At 39.6% G+C, this 26,925-nt stretch overlaps 1 protein-coding gene across 2 annotated transcripts in view; it reads right to left on the bottom strand.

Moving 5' to 3' along the window:
* UNC5C (unc-5 netrin receptor C) overlaps window positions 1-26,925 on the bottom strand; it is a 388,634-nt gene that overhangs the window by 284,486 nt on the left and 77,223 nt on the right. For both annotated transcript variants that reach the window (XM_044302504.1, XM_044302505.1), the window contains exon 2: window positions 16,964-16,999. In XM_044302504.1, the coding sequence (XP_044158439.1) occupies window positions 16,964-16,999 (36 nt within the window). The remainder of the gene's footprint in view (window positions 1-16,963; window positions 17,000-26,925) is intronic.

Here is a 26,925-nt window from a genome sequence, read left to right as displayed (position 1 = left end):
CAAACATATACATTACCAAGACTCTCACAGTGCTTCACTTTCTACTCTTAAGTGGTGTTTACATTGACAAAATGCGGCTGTGTGCCTACGTTTCTTTGGGTCTCTTTGGACAATGCTATAATACAATGACTGTTCATACAGCCATTGTTTGCCTTACGCCGTCTCCACACATTGCAGTTGATAACAAAGCTTTATTTAAACTACCATGTCGATATAAACAGTTCCATTATTCAGCTGTAAATGGTATCAGTAGCAAGGTAATGGATACTATTCCCAAATCCACAAGAAAAAAACCTTAACTGTTAAAATAATATGTCTCTTACGTTGGTTGCTCACCCCTAGGGGCCATTTGTGAAGACTGCCCCAGCATGGCCAGACCTGCAGAGGGAATCATACTTAATTGATCCCCGTCAAAGGGATCTGGCTCTTTTGCTCCCCCCGGGCTGCTTCAGCTCTAAGGTCTCCCTGCATCAGTGGTCACGTGAGGTATAGAACCTAAATCACTGCTGCAGTCATTCATTGGCTGCAACAGCCATGTGACTTGTGTCAAACCCGATGTTGACCCAGGGAGACTGGGGCGATGCAGCTCCCAGGGTGAGTGAAGTAGCTAGAACCCAGTTGGGAGGATCAGGTAATTATGATTGTCTCCTCAGGCCTGGTCATGCTTAGAGGTCTGTATAAAGGAGCAAAGCCCCTTTAAGGACACGGGTTGATTGGTTGAAACGAGTGTTCCTTACTAGTCATTGGTCTGCAACCAAAGATCTGTCACTTGATCTCAACTGCCCATGTAAGCTTAAATCCTTATTTGGATAACTTTTGTTTCTGTCTTGAATTTTTCACACCTTAAATGTATCCAGAATGTAGAATAAGGCCCATGTATACCAGTTCTTGCTCCTGGTCATTGCTCTTGAATATATGCATGCCTTAAAGATCAATGACCATTTGCTCCTTTGTTGGTTGAACACTGGCCATGCTTTCACAAGACAATGATCGTGATCAAACTTTTGAAATTACAATTGTATGGCCAATCTGCCAGCCTGGAAACATCAGAGTGCTCCTGTGCTCACTGTTTCAGTAGCCCCTATTGCGGTGCATGCAATCTACGGAAACAGCGTAGCACAGCAAGCTATGCTATTTCTGAGTTACGGAAGCATCATAGCTTGCTGTGCTACGCTGTTCCGTAGCTCTCATGCACCGCAATGGGAGCTACTGAAACAATGAGCACAGAAGCACTCTGCTGTTTCCTGGACGAGAGGTGCTCAGGACTGTGAGACAAGACAAACCCTTTAAGGCTCCTTTATATGGGGCAATTATCAGAAATGAACATTTGTAAGAATGCTTCTTCATAATAATTGGCCTGTGTAAGTCTGACAAAAAATTAGCAAATGCTCATTCAATAGGGGAAAGCATCATTCATGTGGCACCCAATATCATTGGTTCTGGCCAGCAGATTGTCCTGTGTAAACAGCTATCTCCTTTCCAGAATAAATGTATGGGGCTGAGCCATCACAGTAGTAGATTGCTTGTCCCCATATGAGTGTCCACATCTTCAACTACCCAAGTATCTTCAAATAAAATGCTCCTTCTGAAGGTCAGGTTTTTTAGTAGTTATCTACCATGTACAATGGGTAACCACTGGTAACTAAAACCTCATGAGCTCATGAGGAGGGGGTTATCTCTGGGTAACAAACAGAAGTTTTCTCTCTTCCTACAGATATGCTTTAGTTAAAGGGTTTTTATCACAACGCATATTCTAAATTTTTCACACCATCACCTGGATCTCAATACTTTTGTAATTCCATGTAATTAAAAATTTAGCATAGCCAGTGAGATATTCAATAAAATGTATCTGTACAGCGCCACCTGCTGTTTATTCTTTTCCTTATTTTTTGTCCATGTCACTGAGCTGGTCGAACATGCTCAGTTTAAATCTTCAACTTCCACCAGCCATATGTAGTGTTAGTAGCTGTGGCAGTTACAGGGACAGAGCTACAGCAGAAAGGACACAGCCCCTGAACCGTCAGACTGAAGATAATCTAGTAGACCAATTGGAGCCGTCAATGAGGAGATCTCTGGATCCATGTGAAGTACAGGGCTGGTTCTAGCTTTGTTAGAAAGAGGTTGTCATGTAGTTTTATTTTTTTACATGAATCAGGGCATAAACTATTTGAGTTTTCTGCTTGGATATGATGTTCTCCTTTAGTTGCTGTGTCTTTAGAAACTATTTTTTACAACTCTAAAATCTAACTAATCCTGAAATAAAATCATTTGCTGGTAAATAGCTTTCTGCTCCTAAGGACTTTACTGAAATGTAAAAAGGAAGCAATCTGTGCTGGTAATTCATCAGTCTCTAGTTAGACATTCTTGGTTACTGACCTGAGATTGAAAACATTGTGGAGTGCATTTTCCTCCCAATTCTCATTTTCACGTGAGTGTTGAGGACAAATGTTCATTCAAGCCAGAAGCCCTATATCTTTCATAATTACTTCCAACTATACCTTCAGGCTGAAAAGTTCTGTAAACAAGTTCCAGAGGACTATGTGGCAGGAACAGCTCTTTGTCCCTCTACTGGGGTTTGGGGAATGACTGATTTTGTCTAGAATTTACAAGCAGTGTAAACTGTGTTTGGCCAAAAGTCTTCCATTGAAGTCAATAAGAAAAATTCCCCAAACTACCTTTTAGGAGCTTACAGAGCTGAGTCCTAGTGACGAAAGAAACATCCTTATTGGTTTCAGCTGAATGAAGCAGTGTTCTTGGTCTCCTGCAGCAGCCAGCCGTGGAATGTCACAGACAAACAGCAAAACATGTCCGGATCCTGCAGTTCAGTTCTGGTCTATAGTCCCCACTGAACTATAAAGTGCAGCTTTTCATTTCTTATCTGTCTATCCACCTATTATATATCTATCCACCTATTATCTATCTATCCACATAGTATTTATCTATCTATCTCATATCTATCTATCTATCTATCTATCTATCTATCTATCTATCTATCTCATATCTATCTATCTATCTATCTATCTATCTCATATCTATATACCTCTCTCATATCTACCTATCTCATATCAATCTATCTATCTATCATATCTATATATCTATCTCATTATCTATCTATATATCTATCTATCTCATATCTATCTATCTATCTATCGATTTATCATCAATCTGTCTATCTATCTCTCTATCTACTTATCTCATATCTATCTATCCACTAATTATCCAACTATCTATCTATCTATCTATCTATCTATCTATCTATCTATCTCATATCTATCATCAATCTGTCTATCTATCTGTCTATCTATCTATCTCATATCTATATACCTCTCTCATATCTACCTATCTCATATCTATCTATCTATCTATCTATCTATCTATCTATCTATCTCTATCATATCTATATATCTATCTCATTATCTATCTATATATCTATCTATCTCATATCTATCTATCTATCTATCGATTTATCATCAATCTATCTATCTATCTCTATCATATCTATCTATCTATCTATCTATCTATCTATATATCTATCTATCTCATATCTATCTATCTATCGATTTATCATCAATCTGTCTATCTATCTCTCTATCTACTTATCTCATATCTATCTATCCACTAATTATCCAACTATCTATCTATCTATCTATCTCTATATCTACCTATTAACCTATTCTGTCTATTATTATCTATGTATGTATGTATCTATCTATTATCTATCTACGGTATCTATCTAACTATGTTTTTCTTTCTTTCTTTTCCTTTTCAATACCTATCTGTTTATCTATCAGCCCATTCTTTCTTATCTATCTTTCTTTATATCTACCTATTTACCTATTCTGTCTATTATTATCTATGTATGTATGTATGTATGTATGTATGTATCTATCTATCTATTATCTATCTACCTATGTTTTTCTTTCTTTCTTTTTCTTTTCAATACCTATCTGTTTATCTAACTACCCTTTCTTTCTTTCTAAAATATTTTGGACATTTGAAAGTAGCCTACTTTAGACTGTAAAGCACAATATAAATTTTCAGTTTGCAGCTCTGATGTGAATGTTGTTTGGGAGGTTTAAGCGTCCTGGAATGGCCACCCATTTCATGTCAGCACCTTGCACAAAATTACATCATGTTTCATCAAGAAGAGATTAAATGAACTCAGGAGCACATGTGTTTCACAAGTGCAGAAGTTAAACATTTGTTTTCCCATTTCTCATTTTCATGCTGTGGAATAATTCTGCAATCATTGGAAATATTTTATTAGTTATTATGTTATTCTTTTTATCCTAAATAAATGGAAGTATAAAATATAGAAAACCAAACGGAAGCAAAAAGTATTTTAAACATTCAAAAACTTCAGATCAAGTGGTCAAAGCTTCAGTGAAGAATGACATAAATGTTTTGCTTTAGCCCCACAATGAGGCACTATTGATAAAAAAAATTAAAGGGGCGGTTCAGTTTTGAAAGCTCACTTTCATAATATCTTATTGGGGAATTCTAAGTTAATAGAGGAGAGTCTCCTTTTTAGGAGCCACGTGCCACAGTGGATAACCATTACAAAGACCATCTCTCCAATTCATTTGAATGGGCATTGTGTAATGTTTTATTTTTCCTGTGATAGCACTGCAGGAAATGGATGATTTGCCAGGTCTACCTACAGATAACAGCAGATTCCTGGGGATCCCAGGAGGGGGATGCTCTGTGATCAGCTCATTATCAAGGGACTCTTCTTAGGGTACTTTCACGCTAGCGTATCTCAGTTCCGTCCTAGGGGCTCAATACTGGAAAAGAACTGATCAGTTTTATCCTAATGCATTCTGAATAGAGAGCATTCTGCTCAGTATGGATCAGGATACATCAGTTCAGTCCCTCTTACGTTTTTTTGGCCGGAGAAAATACTGCAGCATGCTGCAGTTTTCTCTCCGGCCAAAAATCCTGAACACCTGCCGGAATGCCGAATCCGGCATTATTTTCCATTGAAATGCATTAATGCAGGATCCAGCCTCATATGTTCCAGCAAAACAGATCCGTTTTTGTGGTCTTCACATGTGCAGACCTTTAAAAATGAAAGAAAAAAATAAATAAATACCGGATCCGTTTTTTTGGATGACAACCGGAAAGACGGATCCGGTATTGCAATGCATTTGTGAGACGGATGCGCATCCGGATCCGTCTCACAAATGCATCCACTTGTGCCCGGAACTGCCTGCCGGAATCCTCTGCCGCAAGTGTGAAAGTACCCTAAATGTGGGACTTCTAAAGATAAGAAGTTGGAACCTCTTTAAGAAATTGTATTATCTGGAGAGTTAAAGTTTTTTCTATGCCTAAGGCTACATGCACACGACCGTATGTGTTTTGCGGTCTGCATGCCATCTGTTTTTTTTTTTTATGTGGATCCATTATAACAATGCCGAAAACGGACAAGAATAGGACATGTTCTATTTTTTTTGCGGGGGTACGGAATGGACATACTGATTAATGGGTCCACATCCTATCTGCAAAAAAAAAAAGAACGGACACGGAAGCAAACAACGTTCATGTGCATGTAGCCTAACTTTTATAGTATGTCAAATAGATTATCTAAAAGCTGTGATAGATGGAGGCCTGACAAATATGATTCCAACAGATTCTGAAATTAAGGGGCACTCATTTGAGTTTTTGTCTATATCTGCATGCAGGGACCCAGGCATCCTTATTCTCACAATTTGTGGGATCCCTGTGGTCAGGCCACAACTGTTCACAATTGATGTGCCATGAAAGTAAAGCTGGCAATTAGAGGTGAGTGAATTGAATTCCACAAAGTGGAATTCGATCCGAATTTCAGGATAAATTCAATTCGCCTCGAAGTCGAATTTCCTCGGGCTTCGTGGTAGTGAATCGATTTAACCTGAAATAGTTAACAAAAAAAAAAAAAATTGCTTACAGCCTCCATTTGCTCGATACGGGCCGCCAGGCGCCATCTTGATTGAAGATCTCCGCCAAAATCCAGTGCGTGGTGACGTACGTACGCGCTGCACGAGATTTTGCGCAAGATCTTCAAGCAAGATGGCAGCAGCCGGCCCGTTGCAAGCAAATAAAGGCCATAAGTTTGATTATGTTTTTTATGTTAATTTTATGCAATTTTTACATTCAGATGCCGCAATCATGTATGAACGCGGCATCTAAGGGTTACAATAATAGGGAACAGCGCTATCGCAGCTCCCTGCCATTGCACCTACTACTTACAAAAAAATGGTCTTCGTGACGAAGTAATTCATCACGAAGCGTTTTTTTGTGTGAAATTTCCAGAATCAAACTTTTCAATAATTCGCTCATCTTTACTGGCAATATATGTAATGATTATTGCTACCAATGTAAACACATTTCACAATTGATGGGGTTGAAGGGACTGCCACTGGCCGCAGCAGTGTCTTCAGTGGTGTTGAATTGCCAGAGCTGCAGCCAAGTGAACACAAACTGGTGGCATCAGCAAAAGAACTGGATACTGCTATATCCATGGTGCCAATGGCAATACCCTTTCATGTGCTCCCCTATGCCAAAAAGTAAGGCAATCTCTCCCCAAGGTGAGATAGTATGATAGTACCCCCCAAATCCTGACCAGTTAAGCCAATACTTTCTGCTTTACACTGATTATGGGCAATCCCCTTGAAACAGCTGCCTGCAGATGAGATACTGGCTTATTTAATATCTGAGTCATGTCTTAAGGTCTATTTAAAGGGTCAAACAATGACCTATAGGATAGCTGCCTTACATCTGGTGGCATTGGAGGCAGAGCTTGTTAAGAGCTCATTTGCATCCATTTCTTCCCAGAATTCCAGAGGAGCATGTATGGCCTATAAGCCCCCATGCTGATTAAGGCACTCTCTCCCAAGCAGAGATAGTACCCCCCTCCAAATACTATGCCAATAAGTGATCTGATTTTTACATTTACTCATCTCAGCAGCCAGCCACACCATTTTCAGACCACAGACTGGGGTCAACAGTGGTCTATACTAAATAGCTATCCTGGCCAATGCTTGGACCTCTTCAGCTATGAGGGTTTCATGTTATCTTTACTTTTTAAGGCATTAGTGTCTTTGAATCCACAACTTCATCCCCCAACCTGCAAGTCTGCACTTGATTGCAAGAAGCAATGTAAGAATAATATGTATTAACTTCAAACTTCTGAATAAGTATGGACACTAACGTCTTTAAACAAATTATGGAATATGACAAATGTGCACAAAGTGGTAAGAAAGGGGGTGGTGCTTAGTGGAGGGGCAGGTATTATCCATTCACTAATAAATTAGTGGACGGCTAATAAATTAGGGGCATTTCACTCTGGTGCAGAGGCATTAAGAATGGTGTATGGGAATGGCAGTCTTCATAAATGTCCCTCAATGGAGGATATTTAAATAACAAGTTGCTATAGGCAACTAAGCCAGTTTTCCTTTGCATCAGTCTTAATAAATTCCCCACGGCTTCTCCTTGTGCCTTTAAACATTTTCATATTCCCTCTTGAGCCTGTATTACACTGGCTGATTGTCGGTCAGTTCATCGTTAACGAGCGTTCGCAGGAAGGCTTGTTAGCGATGAACTGGCAGTGTAATACTGCTGCCGATTACCCAATGAATGAGCAAACACTTGTTCATAGGGAAACCCAGATTTTTAAGCTTGCTTAAAAATCATTATTTGCCAGCAGCAGATCGTGTTATGTAATCATGATCTGCTGCTGGCAAACAACTAGACAGCATGTTGACGAGCAATGGCATGATGATTGCTCCTCCCTTTAGTCCTTTAGTGAGTGGGCGATTGCCAGGAAGGAACGCTTCCCTCCTGACAATTGCCTGCTAGATCGTATAATCTAATACAGCCCTTATATTCTGTACAGTTTGTTTTGTTCCTTTTGGCTGATTTAGCTGTATCTAAAGCAATAGGCATGAGATATTTAGAACTATGCTCCACAATGCTTCATTAGCATGGCCATTCAGTTCATCCAAATGAACACAAAGTAGAAGTAGATAAGTGTGTGTCTGATATCCCTGGCGCCACTTATTTGTGGAAAAAAAAAATATATATATATATATATCTTTGCGTTTCCATATTAAGAGACATTAGAGGACAACAGGGCTGTCAGTCAACTTGATTTAAAGGGGTTGTCCCACAAAAAATATTCTACAGTTTTCAAACCAGCACCTGGATCTGAATACTTCTGCAATTACATGTAATAAAATTTTTTGCATAGCCACTGAGTTATTCAATAAAATGTATCTGTATCGCGCCACCTGCTATTTGTTCTTTTCCTTATTTCTTTGATCTGCTCACTGAGATGGCCGCACATGCTCAGTTTCATACTTCAACCGCCTCCTGAGCTGTTATAGGGAGAGTCTGGACACGCCCCCTTAGCTGCAGCAGAAAAGACACTCCCCTTGAGCTATCAGCTTGCTATAAATCTAGCAGAGCAATGACTGGGGAGATCTCTGGATCCATGTGAGGTACCAGGCTGGTTCTAGCTTTGTTAGAAAGAGATTGTCATGTACTATATGATGTCTGATTTTCATTGTTTTACATTAGTCATGGAATAACCCCTTTAAATTGCTCCTATCATGAAGGTTACACTGTGTGATAAATAATTTCAAATGCACTGTGGGTCTTTAAAATAGTTAAACTAAGGCAGGAAAATAAACTCATTAGTAAAGACTGAATACAAAATAGCTGCCTTAAAACAGTCTATTGATTTCACCAGTGGAAACTGAGATGCCAAGGTCCAATAGGTCATCAGATATACCAAACACAGGTCAATGGATAAAAACTCAATTCAAGGCTTCTTGACCAATTTCCTTTCATAGTCAAGTTTTTACGAGCAAGCAGGCATGGAAGCGGTCCTAAGAAAATAAACTGTGCAGAGTTTTCAGCAACTGCACTATGCTTTAAGCAAGGTCTGAAAGACTCCATTGTTTTAGATGACTTTCATCAAGCCTCAGAACTCATATATGGAGACATTAGTATCTACTGGTTCTGGGATATGCACACTCTAAATCTTTGCTTCACAAATACCATTTTTACTCTATAATTTTACTTAAAGGAAATTTGTAAAAAGACTTATGCCTGCCAAATGACTCCCAGTGCTTGGTAGAGTACTTAGTAACAGGCATACATATGAGAAAAAGAACTTTAATGCTGCATGCAAGTTATTTGGCAAGCTCCAAAATCTGCCCAGCCCCTCTTCTTTTGCTCTGATTGAAAGCTCAAGCCTTTTCTCAAATCATGGGCATTTATAGAGAAATACTGCACCACGCTGGGAATCAATGGCACATGTGCAAGACTTATGCTTAGATGCTGAGAGAAGGCTGGAGCTGTCAGTTAGGACAAAAGGGGGGGGGACCTGGGCTGAGTTTGCAAACTAGAGCCATAGCACTTGTCATGATTGGAACCACCCTTGGGGCACTTGGCAACTAATTTGCATTCAGTATTGAAGTTCTTTTTAGGAATGGCCACAAAAGTATTTGTCCAAGTACCCTACTAAGGGGTAGGAGTCATTTTGAAGGCATAAATCTTCTGACAGACTCAATTTTAATAGTATGAGATGATGTCACTCCGGATGACCACAGGTAATGGCAGGTCCCCAAAGAACTATGGACAACATAGCAAGGTAAAAGCTTTGACTTTGAGACAACATTAAACACTAAGCAGTTGAAAACCCCTTAAGATAAAAAGTTGATTTTACCACCAGTACAGATAAGACATTTTTTGGGGATTAGGTAATACTTTAATTTCAGTTTTCTGACATAATTACATTAAAGTGGATTTCCAGGATTTAAATATTGATGACCTATTCTGATCGTTTAGGGTTCTACTCATGACACCCCAGTTAATCAGCTGCTGGAAGGGGCTATGGCACTCGGGGCAATGATGCAACCTTATCCTCAACCTGTGATGTCACTTCCATTGGTCACATGTCCTTTTTGGCACACAGTCCCATTCATGTGAAATGCCAAGCATAGGCACTTTACAATGTACACAGTGGGATAACCAGAAATGACTGGGCCCCACAGCAAATTTTTGAACAGACCTCCCCTTCCAGCAACTTCTTGTCAACCCCCTCCTCCCGTGCAACCCACACTGGCTAGTCGAGATCATGCTCTCACACTTGGCTCGGCAGCTGCTCCGTCAATTTCCTACAGTGTCACTGTATATAATGACACTGTATAATACTGTTGAGGGGCCCTGATCATAATGAGTTGCTGCATCTGATGAACTCAGCTCTTCTACATCTGTGCATTTTATTTATCCATATGACCCGAAAAACTTTGCAATCCAGACCTAAACTTTGTGTTCGGTACAAAATAATAACTAAAGCTATAAGATCTCATTAGAATCATTCGGCAATGTTAATCTGTCAAAAGCTACACTTTTATTTCATCAGTCAGTATATCGACTCCTACACACCGTCTGTTGTGTCTGTAAAATTCAGCTATTACATCTCAGGTACATTTCTATGATTGCCCTTCAGAAGGAAAAGTTTGAAAGCTGTTAATGATGTGATGTTAACCTGCCTACACAGAACTTAACTGTCTTCTGAGTGTATAAGCTGGAAGCGAGAGGAAGGAAAACAGCTTTCTTTAAGGCCCGATACATTTTATGGGATTATGTAAAGCCAGAAAGAACATTTTCTATCTCAGAAATGATTGCACACACTGGATTTCTCTTCTTAGACAACTTTAAGCTGGGAATCTTTTATCGGGAAGTATTTTTAGTTATCTCTGATAGAGAACATCAGAATTAGTGTTGAGTGAATCGACATCCACGAAGTTCAGTGAAAATTTGATTAGCCATAAGCCGAATTTCCTTGTGCTTCATGATAGCGAATCGGTTTTCCCTGAATGGCGGTAAAAAATAAAATAAATAATACTTACCTCCTACGTTTGAGCATATAGAGCCAGCTGCCATCTTGATTGAAGATCTCGCACAAAATCTCATGCGCAGTGACGTATGATGTTACCTCGCTGGCTGACATGGTGACTTCACCATGAACCGTGCAAGATTTTGCGCTAGATCTTCAATCAAGATGACGGCGGGTGGCTCTTAGCGATCAAACGGAGCAACTAAGGATATATATATTTATTTATTTTTTATTTACACTGTATTATTACTGTCAGATTCCAAAATCAGCTATGAATGCGGCATTTGAGGGGCACAATGACGCAATAGCCGTTCCATCATAGCGCCCACTACTTACAAAGAAATGCGCACTCGTCACAAAGTGATTTTTATTTGTAAAATTCGGCAAAGCAGTCGAATCTCTAATCAGAATGTAGACACATTTTCATTCAATTATGTGAACAACAAGGATCCTATAGAGGTCTGTACAAAAAAAAATAATCTAAAGAAAAGACCATTTTACCTCACTTCTGACAGGCTGCTATGGAAACAACACTGCTTTTTTCTATACGTAAGGCCTATCTATTAGTTTTGTAGTCGATTAAAGTGGAACTCCAGCCTAAACTAAGGCTGGCCATATATATTAGATAAGTGTTGGCTAAATGCTAGTTTGGCTGATAGCTATTCCTCCTCTCCGCATACATATGCATGGTCAGCTAAACCTGCACATGCTCTCAACAAACAACAAAAAGGATCGGACATGTTGAAATCCAACTGCCTGATCCTCCTTTTCTTCAACATCTGTCATAGAGAATGAGTTGGGGCATTCAAATACACAATAGATGGTGAGTCAGTCTTATTGAAATCGGTAGGGTCAGCCACCATCTATCTACTGTGTATGGGTACCTTAATTCATACTAATTCTGTCATTCTTCTGATCTGAACAGTTAAGTAATTTACATATTCTAATAAGGAATAAGTACAAGTTATACTTTATGGGATCCCTATGGTTTAACAATGGGGGAGTTGTTTTATTAGAAAAGTTAAAAATGTCATCTTTAACTGTACAGTGGAAGTTGGGACTTTAAAGATGGTGCACACTCAGAAACTGAGCAGTCACCATAGCCACTGGGTACCTGCTAATATACACAGCAGACAATTGATTGGCATTATCGCCATTCACTGACTTTTAATCGGTCAGATGCGTTGCGCTCCCAGTTTTTCGAACAGCTCCCACACAGTTGCTATGGCAGCACTGAGCCTTCTGATGAGATGAATTAAGCATACCTATGCATTTCTATTGGTGTATAGAAGAGAGTTTGGAGAATCTGGCAGCAATAATGAGAAAAAAATATATAATATCTATACCCTTTTTTACATCTTGAAACACATTTTGGAAGAAATTCCTCGATATAATATTACTAAGGGAATAATAACTATAATGCTTTATTGCATAACATGGCAATTTCTCAATAAATTATTTGCATCTGATCAAAAAAAATTAAAGTGTAATGCTGCATAGAGTTTAGATTTCTCTGGATTACAGATGCAAACATGCTTCTACACATAAAGAGGAGGATTGTGATAATAACCTAGAGTTAAGCCGTTACCCATTATAATCAATGCACTTAAAGACCAGCCAATTCCAGAATAGTGCAAAAGGCTATTTTCTGAGACGCCCCCACCGTATTTGTGCATAAACCAATAGTCTATATTGATGAATCCATTTCCAGTGCAAAGGGTCTGCCACACTAATTAGTATGTTGACCCCCTCCTACTCCCATCAGAGCATACAATTAATACACCTAGTGAGCCCTTATAGACAGATTATGTGGTATAGTTATGGCCATCCAGCTTTTCATTAGTATCGCCTGTATGTTGGTTATACTTCAGTAAGTGCTAAAAAACCACAGACTATTTTCAATGGTTCTCCCCTTTGCAATTGGATATTGAAAAAATACCATGTTTCTCACTGTATAATCATACATGTATAAAGATCAGTATTTTACGACGTGTGTACATTAACGATATGACGTCAAATTTCTTTCTCTTTGTGTTGCTACAATGCTTCATTGACATAGTACTTACATTATACACCATAGACATTTCAAAGCAAGCAGTAAAAAAACATAAAGCAGCATAGTAATTCCATAAACATGAAATGCTCCATAAGAGGTTGGAGCTAGACTCTAAAATTACTAGTTGAGCCATAGTAGTATTATTATTATTTCCTTTTATTTCACAGCCATAATTACGATATAAAGGGCCAACTACCAGAGCCTATTCACTCTTTGCATCTCATGGAGTCTGAATTACAAATGGCGTAATTAGGGTCACGTCACTCATTAAAGCAATTGTGGCTTGTCAATGTGTAGAAGAGTAGGGAATGCTATAACTTGGAATTCATTTGTTTAGGAAAACAAAAGAATTCCCAATCTAGTGGCAATTAAACCAAGAAACATATGGTCCAGAGACAGGCAAGCAAAGGGTGGGATTTGTATCTCTGAATTACAGCTCTTTCTGGAGAAAACATCTATATGATATACAGCATTTTCATCCAAAAGGTGAGTGAAAAAGCTGCACTCGCCACTTAAAAACCATCTTCTTAATGCTGCTTTCACATTTGCGTTGTTAATTCTGGTATTGAGATCTGGCAGAGGATATGAGGATCAGAGGATGTGTGAAATCAAAACAGAAAAAAAACGGATCTGTCACTAAATAAATTGAAAGTCAATGGGCGACGGATCAGATTTTTTTAGGCTCCATAAAAAACCTATCCGTCATCACTGACTTACATTGTTTTCAGTGCCGGATGTGCAGCGTTCCACTCAGGAACCCGTGGGAACTGCAATATTGCATGTTATTCTGTACTACAACACCTGTTGTATCCCTGTTCATAGGCTGGTCTGGTGCAAATTATACATCCCACCACTAGATGGGGATAGCACTTAGGTCATATAAATACCTAGGTCAGGCCTAGTGAGACAGTTCAGTGATTAGTGGGATGGTTCTAGAGTAGCAGAGTCAGTGATTACTTTGGGGCTACATATCACAGATTAGTGGGTGAAGCCAAATGCAGAAATGAGGTAGAGCCAAGGTATGAGGTGCAGGAGAGCGTTTTCCTCCTGTGACCTATCTAGATCCCAGAACCTACAACCAGAGGATAGCGTTTTTGTCCCTTGAAGAAGTTAACCAAGCTAAAGAGAGACATCAGTGATAACAGCCACTACTAAAGGCTTAATGGGCACCTTTGCACATGGTGGAGGACAATGTAGCTACAGGCAGCCTCACCATACTTTGAAGAATACAGATTAGCTACCTGTTCAAGGGCTTGGAAGTCAAAGAAACGAGAAGGACTAAGCATACCAAATAAGTATTACAGGCAACCTCACCTAATAACTCTGATTTACTAGGGACCTGAAGCAGAGTTACCTACCAGAACTACTGATACAGAACCTTCAAGCTAAGCTTAACCCGGCCAACCCTATCAACAGTGGATCAGCAGGATTCCTTTAAATTACAAAGGACTGTATTCTGTTTGGAACCAACATCAGTAAAAGTTGTGAGTTGTATCCTACCACTGTCTGCTTCATTCTTCTCATTGGTTGTACCACCATTAACGGTACTGGCGTCACGACAGATACCATCAAGGGACTCAGCCGCAACAAGCACCCTAAGCACCCCTGACATCAAGGTCACCTCAACCTCCATCTTGGCTGATGCTTCCCTACCCCCAGAGCGTGCCCCGGAGGATTTCGTGCTGTCCACCTCAACACTGTGCTGCCAGCTCAGGGAGGCTTTCTGCTAACCATGAGTAAACTGATGAACTATGTTGTTATTTGGCCCCTCATTGGCCCACTGTGCACTGCACGTGTTGCCCCTGCGGTACTGGCTGGCTGCATATGCGTTTTTTTTTCCCAGTTTTTATGACCAGACACAAAACCGCAGCTTGCATCAGTTTTGAGTCTGGTCACAAAATGGAATGCTGTCGGAACGGAAGACATCCTGATGTATCCTGAATGCAGGGGCTATGGCCAATCTGCCCATGCCTGAACAGATCTCCTTCCATTCAAAATGTACGAGGACTAAATGGAAACGTTTAGATCTCAGAGGATCTCAATACTGAAAAACAACAGTGCAAGTGTGAAAGTAGCCTAATTCTGTCATTTAAAACACAGCTCGAGCAACAGGACGTGGAATGCACATAAGAAGGCGAAGGCCATTTTGCACTAACCTGAGCCTCCTCTTGGCTTATGTGATGACGATGAATAAGTACAGGTTAATTATACCTGTTCACTAACACATTACCATCAAGGTAAACCTTTACCTTCTATGAATTGCACAATACAATTATTTACAAACAGATACTCATATCATTTTTATCATTGAGTCCCAAGGGACCCATAGCATTGGCCTTAATAATCATTCTGGCCTCCTTACGTAATAACAAGTGGTGAGCGAATCGAGCTTTGGATCCAAGATTCAAAGCAGAATTGTTCCAAAACTTTATTTTAAATCTGTATGGAGACCTGTCTCCACACAGCATTAAAATGTTTGTGCTTTGAGGAGGCAAATTTGAAGTCAGAAGTCACACGAGACTTTGGTGAATAACATCGGGCTTCGATTCTATAGTTTTAGAAACATTTTAAAATAGGAATCTGAAGTCAACTTCAGTACCGAAGACGACTTTGTATTGCTGTTTTTAAATGTTTTTAAAACTATAGAATCAAAGCCCGATGTTATTCACCAACAATTTAATGCTGTATGGAGGGAGATCTCTGTACAGCATTAAAACAAAGTTTTGGATTGCATCAACTTCGGATCTTGAATCCAAAGATCGATTTACTCACACCTAATAATAAATCTATATGACGATCTCCTCCTGCATCCACAGGACAAAGTTTCCGAATACCTGTAAAGCGTAATACGCTTGGATTGCCATTAGGTTATTCTCTATTTACCTTTTTTGGATGTCTTTGAGATTTTTTATGCATTGTTGAGCACCAGCACTAGTTAATGCAAGGACCTATGTTTCTCTGTGTACCATAATGTCTCTGTATCGCTCAGTGCAGCAGTAGTGCCAATCTTCTACATATGCCGTTAGTATTAATATATTTTATTGTATTATTTTATTGTATTTTTGTATTAATTTATGTATTCTGGCACACTGTATACATAAAAGGTTATGTATCAATAGTGTGGCTTTTAAGGCACACCAGTTTACTTCCAGCAACCTTGACTCTGTAGACGTTTATAAGAATGTCCTTCAACACTTCATGCCTGTGTTAGAACTTGGAATGAAGAAAACCTGTACACATGTGAAGTCTGTCAACCACATATGGCGTTATTTTGGCAGAAAATATCTGGAATACTTAGGCGATACATCTGCTGGAATATTAAAAGAAGACTATAGGGGTTATATGCCTTTGACATCACACATTGACATTCTTGAGCCGTGATTTTAATGTCAATTTTTTTTTTTGGGGGGGGGGGGGGGGAATCTGAATCTATATAATACTGTATAGTCCCTCATCTTTTTGTCCCTATGAAGATTAGGGATTATAATAAAATTTACCTTTCTAATATAAAAACATTATGGTCAATTTGATAAAAAGCCATTTAACACTCTTTGATTGTGCAGTGCACAGGGAAACTGAAAATATTGGAAAGATAAGAACTTTTAGTTAGATTTCACGCAATATCATGTAGTATCTGTGCTTATGGATCCAATGGAAACTAACTACTTCAAATGAATCCAGCTTGCCTGGACACCTACCTATGGACATGCTATACACTTTTGCCTACAATGAATATCTTTAATTCCCTTATTATCATGCATTCAGCCAAATATAATTCTATATTTTGGTGATGCTAGATTGGTAGTTACCAAACCTGTCTAGTGGAGACCTACTGGCCATGGAGGAGTAGATGGGTGGATCCATTAGTAATAATCTCAGCTTTTACGAGCAGTTTAAGGAATGGTACTGCTTGGTTTACTGATGGATGAATACATTAAGTGAATTCAGGAAATAAACACAGATATCAAAGAGATGGGAGGTAGAAATAACTTAATAACTTGTTCTCTTTACTGCAAACTGACCTGGTCTCGGGTCCTGTTGGCCGGGTCTAGATAACTCTGTAATAAAACACAGACATACATCATTTATTCACAGGATTATGGCCTTTGTGTAGGAAAATATTCTCATCAATCACAGTAACTTGAATCAGACAAATATATGCATGCAAAAAAACATATTATTTAAATCTGTTTGTCATTGAAAAACTCATTTCATCATCTTCACCATTCTCTTCAATATAATGTTTATGACCTCTCAGGTCACTGCCTCCCTAAAAATCTGCACACTCATCTCATGCTGCTTTGAACATTCTGATTGATCTGATTGACTACAAGTATTTCTGTTTGATTAAAAATCACAAACAAATATTCTAACAATAATTAAATGTACCAATACAATGTGTATGAGGGCCTAGAGATATTAGATTGTTCAAGGTAATGCTAATACTTGCCTTGTATAATGAGAAATAACATACCAAATGTATATATATATATATATATATATATATATATACAGCGCCTTTAAAAAGTATTCACCCCCCATTCCTCCTTGCAAAACTGATTCAGCTCCTTCCAATTGGATGGTTTGTGCTTGTGAACAGCAATCTTTAAGTCTGACCACAGATTTTCTATTGGATTGAGATCTGGGCTTTGACTAGGCCATTCCAACACATTTATGTTTCCCCTTAAACCACTCAAGTGTTGCTTTAGCAGTGTGTTTGTGGTCATTGTCCTGCTGAAAGGTGAACTTCCATCCTAGCCTCAAATCACGCACAGACTGGTATAGGTTTTACTCAAGAATATCCCTGTATTTAGCACCATCCATATTTCCCTCAGCTCTAACCAGTTTCCCAGTCCCAGCTGCTGGAAAACCTGCCCACAACATGATGCTGCCACCACCATGTTTCACTGTGGGGATGGTGTTCTTTGGGTGATGTGATGTGTTGGGTTTGTGCCAGACATAGTGTTTTCTTTGATGGTCGAAAAGTAAAATTTTAGTCTTATCAGACCAGAGCCCCTTCCTCCATACATTTTGGGAGTCTCCCACGTGCCGTTTCGCAAACTCACAACATGCCTTTTTGTTTTTAGCTGAAAGTAATTACTTTTTTTGTCCACTCTGCCATAAAGCCCAACTCTAAGGAGCATACGGCTTATTGTCGTCCTATGTACAGATACTCCACTCTCTGCTGTGGAACTCTGCATCTCCTCCATGGTTACCTTAGGTCTTTGTGCTGCCTCTCTGACTAATGCCCTCCTTGCCCATTCCATGAGTTTTGGTGGGCGGCCGTCTCTTTGCAGGTTTGCTGTTGTGCCATGTTCTTTCCATTTGGTTAAGATAGATTTGATAGTGTTTCTGGGGATCATCAAAGATTTGGATATTTTTTTTTATAACCTAACCCTAACTTATACGTTAAACTTCTCAAAAACATTGTCCCTTACTTGTTTGGAGAGTTCCTTGGTCTTCGTGGCAGTGTTTGGTTAGTGATGCCTCTTACTTAGGTGTTGCAGCCTCTGGGGCCTTTAAAAAAAGGTGTGTATATGTAATGACAGATCATGTGATACTTAGATTGCACACAGGTGTACATCATTTCACTAGTTATGTGACTTCTGAAGGTAATTGGTTGCACCAGAGCTTTTTATGGGCTTCCTAACAAAGAGGGTGAATACATACGCACATGACAATTTTCTGCTTCCTATTTCTAAACAATAGTTTTATTTCTATATTTTTATCATTTCACTTCACCAACTTAGACTATTGTGTTCTGATCCATCACATACAATTCAGATTAACAAAACATTGAACTTAAGGCTGTAATGTACCAAATTACGAAAAAAGTCAAGGGGGTGAATACTTTTGATAGGCACTGTATATATATATATTTATTATTATATTATTTTTTTGCATGAGAACATTGTATAGCATGTAACATAATGAAGATGTTCTGAATGCAACTGCAATGCAAGGTCTTCAATGATGGCTATAAAGCTGACTAATTTATTGAAAATGCTAAGAACGTGCACTACTCACCCTATTCCAGAACACAAAGTAACATGAGAAGAGCTGGTTTTGTCCACCCACACATCACTGTACATTTCCTATCATTTTCTTTAAACATTTCCACAATATCGCCATATAATAAAGTACTGGGAGATACGCACAGTACATTTCATTCCCGTTTGGGTTGAAGTGAGCATATTCTGAGTAACCCATTCACATTTACTTGTGTGTAATGAGCCGGTGCTGGTTATTCCATTGTATAGTGTTGGTTAAATGAAATCACTAATGAACCTTTTTAAAGTGTCATTCATCAGATGCTTTCCAGAGACAAAAATGCAGAAACTCAAACTGAATAGAAATACACGTAACCAACAAATGCTTTGGAGTGATGAAAAGTTAGATTTTTGAAATTTCTGTCTTGGAGGCCTTTAATTGCATTACAACACTAGGGGGCTGACAATTGGCATCAAAGTTATAAAGGAAACACTTAATTCTTTTGTAAACTTTAGTGGAGTATAATTTTACAAAGGTAGAACAACTGCAAACCTCATATCCTACTACAAAGGCGTTCTCATTTGTGCAGTGAGATCATGCTGAGGACAAACTGCTTGAGAATTTGCACGGTAGGTCTTGTCATGATAAATAAATCACTTCCAACTTAAGGCTCTATTAGCATTTTTGTCCGGCCAAATCCTGGCAGTAATGCTGGAAACAGGCCGGATCCCCACCAAGTCCCATTATACCATTATAGTCAATGGGCTCCGGCAGGGTCATGTAGTATCCGGCAAAGGTGGATACAATGTGTTCTGGCAGAATGTTCCTCTGCCAGAACAGCATTCTGGAAAATGTACCACTAGTGTGAAACTAGCCTTACACGTCTGAATGTTCGGGCAGTATGAGCACCCATGAATGACGAGCACTTGCTTGTTCATTGGCTGATCGATTATACGGACCAATTCCTGCGAATGCTTATTCCCTATAATTGGCCCCAAAACTGAGCGGTGTAATAGGGCCCTTAGTGGTAAAATTTACCTTACGCTAGTTTCACACTGCCGTTAATAGTTGCGGCAAGCTGGTCCAGCAGGGAACAGCCAACCGGAGCTCACTGCTGGAACTACTACCAGGCAGTATGAAAGAGGCCTTACATTAAATTGTATGGGCCCTGGAAAGAATCAATAGTAAATAGCAAGATTCCTTAGGCTTCCTTCACTGACTCATTTTTTTTTTTGTTGCAATGAGTTTTGGGCATCTTTCAAACCACTTCTTACAAGAGTTTTGGGCAGCTTTGTTCAATAGTAACGCCTACTGACAAAATGGCTGAAAAAATACCATACCTGGAGGTGTATTTTGAAAAACACCACAAAATCCCAAAATGGCATAAACTCTGTGTAGAAAGACTATTCAATAACCGGCCATAGACTTTAAGCTAACATTTAAAAATTGCTTTAAAAAAAAGCTAAGACTCCAGATACTACAAAACAATGTATCTGGGGTAAGTGTAAGTCGTCACCCCTCCAATACCTTGCAATTTTCTGTTTTAGTTTTTTTTTTTTTATTATTATTGCCTTCAGGAAGTCTAAACTTTTTTTTTTTTTTATGTAGCCGTATGAGTGACAGTTTTTTTGCAGTATAAGTTGTATTTTATAATGACACCTTTTAATATTACACACAATGTAGTGGGAAGCAGGAAAAAAAAAATTCTAAAGTGGTGGAAAAATTTGAAAAAAAAAGCTGTTCTGCCAGTTTTATGGGTTTTGTTACCTACAGCATTTCCAATGTGTTAAAACTGACCTGCTATCTTCATTCTCTGGGTCAGTATGATTACCACATTTATATAGTTTTTCTTGTGTATTAATATGTATAAAAAATAAAAAATAAATATATTTTTTTGATGATTTTTACTATTTTTTTTTTTTTACCTTTTCTAACAGATATTTTCCTCTGATGGACATTTACGGTGGAGGCCTGGAAAGGGTTACATTTAACAGAATTTTTAAATATGCACACTTTTATTCAGTTGGTTAGATTCATAATTAAAGATTTTTCTGGATCATTGATATCTGATTGGTGGAGGTCCAACACCTTGCTTTACCAACATCAGCTGTTTTGGGAAGCCACCAGCACCAGAAACGATATAGTGGATGGAGCCAGAAGCACAAGGTTCCATCCACTATGTAGTGGCTGTGCCCGGATAATGCAGCTCAGTTCCCATTCCCATTGTATAGTTTCGAGGCCCGGTAGCTGCCAAAAACTGCTGATAGGTTGGGGTGTGGGGTGTCAGACCTACCGATCTGCTAATGATGACCTAACTAGAGGAAACAGAATTATTATAGGGGTTGTATTATCACGGCATTCACTTACACTGAACTGCACCCAGCAACCATCCGATCACTACATGTTTGGCTTCAGATTCAGATGTAAGATCTAAACACCTACTGCTTCTAACAGTACGCCCATGCCTGGTTGTACCTTTCCTATACACTGTACAATTAGATGCTGCATAAATTCAGGCTGCCCTTACTATGCTGAGTGACCTGATCTTAAAGGGAAAACTGTGTTAAGGCTAGGTTTACTTTTCCATTCGGTAAATCTGCTAATATGTTCCATGCAGCTGCATGCAGCGGTATTTCTCCGACAGAAAGGTGGCATTTATGCTAGAAACCCACCAGATCCCATTATATAGAATGGGGCTTATGGTGCATGGTGGTATTCTGCTATGCCAGATATGGTAAGGCTACTTTCACACCGGCGTTTTGGCTTTCCGTTTGTGAGATCCGTCCAGGGCTCTCACAAGCTGTCCAAAATTGATCAGTTTTGCCCTAATGCATTCTGAATGGAAAAGGATCCGCTAAGAATGCTCAGTTCCGTCTCCGTTCAGTCTCCATTCCACTTTGGAGGCGTTTTGGTGTCCGTCTGATGAAACTGAGACAAATGGATCCGTCCTGGCACACAATGTAAGTCAATGGGGACGGATCCGTTTTCACTGACACAATTTGGCACAATAGAAAACGGATCCGTCCTCCATCGACTTTCAATGGTGTTCAAGACGGATCCGTCTTGGCTATGTTAAAGATAATGCAAACGGATCCATTCTGAACGGATGCAGACGGTAGTATTATCTTAACGGATCCGTCCATGATGGATCCGCACAAAACGCGAGTGTGAAAGTAGTCTAACTCTGCTGTAACAGACTACCTGATTTACCAGAGATGTGAACGAAGCCTAACTCATGTGCGTGTATAAACAAGCATGTTGGGAATAACAGGGATTTTAATAGAATTAAGGCACAGATATACCTCGCAGATGAACGTTTCTTTCCAACAAGTGCCTGCTCACCAGTGGTGGTAAAGACCTGCACTTACAAGCAGCAATCCCCTCCACTGTATGAGGATGCCCAGAAATGATGATTGAGGTGTCTCCATAAAGATCATTTCGCCTGATGGTCGTTTTGCCTGTTCCTCAGGTGATCTGCAGCACCTTTATACTGGCAGATTAACGAGAATGAGCGTTAGTAGGAACATTTGCAGATTCTCTCTCAGTAAGGGTGGAATTAGCTAAAACCCTTAGTTGTTCCTATGGGAGATAAGGACTTGTATCCCTTCGCTAGAAATATTGATCGACTTGGACAGTGGCTGTACTTTTTAGTGACAGAGAAGTAAATGATTTAGTGATTAATTCGTGGAAAACGTAGCCTAGCGTTTTGCAATTGTTTGCAATGTGAATGATGCCACTTTTGACCTTGTCAAATTAGTAGAAGCCTTAAACGGTATGGAGGCAGCTGCCTGCTAAATATTGATGAGTGAAGAACAACCAAAGCTATAGACAAAGACAGTAAAGTCAGAACACATATAGAAATGTCAGGAAATGCAGAGGAAGCCTGGTAGACACAAGTCCACACCACCTCTGCATTACAGTTTTATAATATGAATGAATGTTGCAGTTTACAATGATCAAAGGGCTTCTGTCACCCCACTAAACTAATTTTTTTTTTTTGGGTACTTATAATCCCTATCCTGCGATATAGCTATTCATTATGTTATTAATCATTTTCGTTCTGTAGATATGTTAAAAAATGTAGTTTTATAATATGCTAATTACCTGTCTACCAGCAAGTAGGGCGTCTACTTGCTGGTAGCAGCTGCAAAAACCGCCCCTCCACCTGTTGATTGACAGGGCCAGCAGCGATCTCCTCCTCCGGCTGGCCCTGTCAGCATTTCAAAAATCGCGCGCCTGTGTTCATTCGGTGCAGGCGCTCTGAGAGAAGGAGGCTCGCCTCCTCAGCACTCCCTCAGTGTGCCTGCGCCGATGACGTCACCGAAAGAGAAGACGTAAAAAAATGAGTTTAGTGGGGTGACAGAAGCCCCCCCTTCCCAGTCGATCTGCTGGTTATTCATTTACATGAAGCATTTAACCCATTAATGGCTCCTAATCTATAAAAAGCTTTGCTTCATTGACCCAGCGATTTTGCTAAAATCTTGTGCTAAACAGCTCCAGCGCTTGCCAAACGAGTCTCCATATTCTTGAGCTCCTGAATTTCCTGAATGCTCATCAATTTGGGGACTCATTGGCATGCGCTAGGACTGTTAGAACCTAGCAGCATAAAACTGATGACAGATTCCTTTTGAAAGCATTCATGCACATATTGGCAAATTCCACCAAACCCATTCATTTTGGCCGACCTGACCTTTTATGTTATGCGCATGAAGGTTTTAGATTTTGCAATGATTTTGGGAGGCAGTAGGATTGAGAATGTGAACCACTGGAAGTATCTGGCATTAGAATATGCCACCCTCGCTCGAGAACGCATGCCTCCTCACTCAAACTAAGTGTGCATGTATATGTGAAGTGTGGGCATCTTAAGTGTGAGGGTAAATAAGAGTTTTTCAATGGAATGTCATAAAATGGGAGGAGATACATTTTACTCAATTTTCAAATTTATTTAACAAAGCAAATTTCAAGAGAACTTATACCTTAAAAAGAGTCTGTCACTTAAATTTCACTAATATAATTTCCAGCAATGGCCATCAGGATATTGTAAAAGCATCCCAACCATACCAGTATGTCATCCTTATGTCCAGGAAAAACACTTTTATTCCTATGAAAAATGCCTCCCAAGTGCCCAGATGGGTGGGTTTTCAAAGTGCCCAAGTATGGTGCCCTTCCTCACAGTCTGCTCTTCCATTGAACTCCCAAATCTTCCTCCTGTCTCCCCTGACATCACAGCAAAGCAGGGGAGGAAGCCTTGGCAGGTTAGGAGAGGAACACACGGTGGGTGAGGGTGGTGAACATGGGCACTTTGAAAAGGAAAATCCATCCAGCTGGATTACGGTACAGTTATAATGATGAGCTACTGATCATAGATCCAAAGTTAATTTGTTCAAACACTTCATTTTAATTCTATCCGCAGCCCTGTCTCCGTACAGCATTAAAATGTATTGCCTACTTGTAGGCAAACTTTGTTTCACTGGAAGTTGCATGAGACTTTGGTGAATTAATTAGTTAGTCATTTCTGCATCTTTAAAAACATTTAAAATTAGGAATCCGAAGTCGGATGTGGTACCAAGGTACCTGCCGGTAACAAACCCGACTTCCGATTCCTAATTCAAAATGTTTTTAAAGATGCAGAACTGAATACCAAATTAGTTCACCAAAGTCTCACGCGACTTCGAGTGAAACCACGTTTGCCTATATGTAGGCAATACATTATAATGCTGTACGGAGACAGCATTAAAATGGAAGTGTTTGACCAATTCGACTTTGGATCAATAATCCGAAGCTTGATTAGCTCAAGACTTGTTCTAATGCCTTTACAACGTCCTAATGACCATTGCTGGTAGTTGTATTAGGAATGTTTACGTGACGGTCTCCCTTTAAAAAATAACTTTCCTATTCTTTCTTATAATAAAACAGCCAAAGCTCAGTTTTCTCTGTCATAAACATTACAGCGGTTAGTTTCCCATTATATAATATACTGTAGCAAGGCCATTTGTAGTGGGAAATAATTTGAAACATCCATCCACTGCATCTCCACTTTGCTGTAACATTTATCAGTATTTTCAGATATTACACAAATATTTGTAGTGGGATTTTTTCTAAATTTTCACTGGTGAATATTAGCCAGAAAGTCATTTTAACGTCTCTATTAGGGAATTTTGAGTTAATAGGCAGATTCCTGACACCTGACTTGGTAACCTGCATTAATTATCTAGAATTAAAAGTGACTACAAAGAGTATCTGTCCAGTACCATAGCCACTAGGTAATTCGTTCTCCCTCAGGTGGAAGTGCACGTGAATTCGACACTTGCTGTAGAATCCATGATTATAGCTGATTGCTGGAGGAGGGCATCAATGGGTTTGTCTATGATCAATTTGTTTCTTGGGAAGAATTTCTTTTAATGGCCAGCTTTCGTGGAGCTTTTATTATGTAACTATGTTGTCTTATTAAGAATTCTGCTCATCGTATATATTAAAGGGCATCTGTCATTAGATTTGTACCTATGACACTGGCTGACCTGTTTCTTGTGTTTATGACAGCTAAAGGCATCTGTGTTAGTCCCATCTTCATATGTGCCCACATTGCTGAGAAAGATTATGTTGTATTTTATGCAAATGAGCCTCTAGGAGCAACGGGGGGCGTTGCCACAACACATGGAGGCTGGGGGGGGGGGGCGTTGCCACAACACATGGAGGCTCAGCTCTCTTTGCAACTGCCTCAACCTCTGCACTTTGATTGACAGGACCAAGCATTGAAAACTTGATCACTCCTGGCCCTGTCAATCAAAGTGGAAAAGAGAGCATCAGTTGCAGAGAGAGCAGAGCCGCTCATTTGTATATATTGCAACACATTTTTCTCAGCAATGCAGGTATATATGAGACCAACACAAATGTATTCAGCTGCCAAGTGCACATAGAACAGGTCAGCCAGTTAAATAGGTGCAAAACTGCTGACAGATGCTCTTTAAAGTATAACTCTACTTGAAAGCTAGCTTTCAGAATATCCTATGATAGTTGTAGGGGTGATATGGGTCTACAATGGGCTACATATTTCTAGCACGTTACCTACAACTTCAGCAGTCGATTACAAGATCCTGAATACCAAACAAAGTATCTCTGTGAGTTTTTCTTGGTATAAAAGCGAACGTTTAGATAAAACTAATAGTGAGGAACAGAAGTATTTGAACACCCTGCGATTTTGCAATTTCTCCCACTTAGAAATCATGGAGGGGTCTGAAAATTCACATTGTAGGTGCATTCCCACTCTTAGAAACAGAATAAATAAATAAATAAATCAGGAAATCACATTGTATGATTTTTAAAGAATTTATTTGTCTTGCACTGCTGAACATTTGAACACCTGAGAAACAGCAAACACTCTGGCTCTCAAAGACCTGTTACTGTGCCTTTAAAGATTCCACCTCTACTCTACTCATTAATCTAACTTAGTAGCACCTGTCTGAGCTCTTTAAAGACACCTGTCCACCCCACAGTCAGTCAGAAGCCAAATACTACAATGGGCAAGACCAAAGAGCTGTCAAAAGACACCAGAGACAAAATTGTGGACCTCCACAAGGCTGGAAAGGGCTTACTGGGCAATTGCCAAGCAGCTTGGTGAAAATAGATAAACTGTTGGAGTAATTTTTAGAAAATGGAAGAGACTAAAGATGACTGTCAGTCTCTCTCGGACTGGGGCTCCATGCAAGATCTCACCTCGTGGGGTATCACTGATGATAAGAAAGGTGAGGAATCAGACCAGAACTACAAGGGAGGAGCTGGTCAATGACATGAAGAGAGCTGGGACCACAGTTTCAAAGGTCACTGTTGGTAGAACACTACGCCGTCATGGTTTCAAATCATGCATTGCACGGAAGGTTCCCCTGCTCAAGTCATCACATATCCAGGCCCATCTGAAGTTTGCCAATGACCATCTGGATGATCCAGAGGAGGCATGGGAGAGCGTCATGTGGTCAGATGAGACCAAAGTAGAACT

This window comes from Bufo gargarizans, chromosome 1, assembly GCF_014858855.1.
Source record: "Bufo gargarizans isolate SCDJY-AF-19 chromosome 1, ASM1485885v1, whole genome shotgun sequence".
Lineage (NCBI taxonomy): Eukaryota > Metazoa > Chordata > Amphibia > Anura > Bufonidae > Bufo > Bufo gargarizans.
This window is presented reverse-complemented; position numbering and strand designations above follow the sequence as displayed.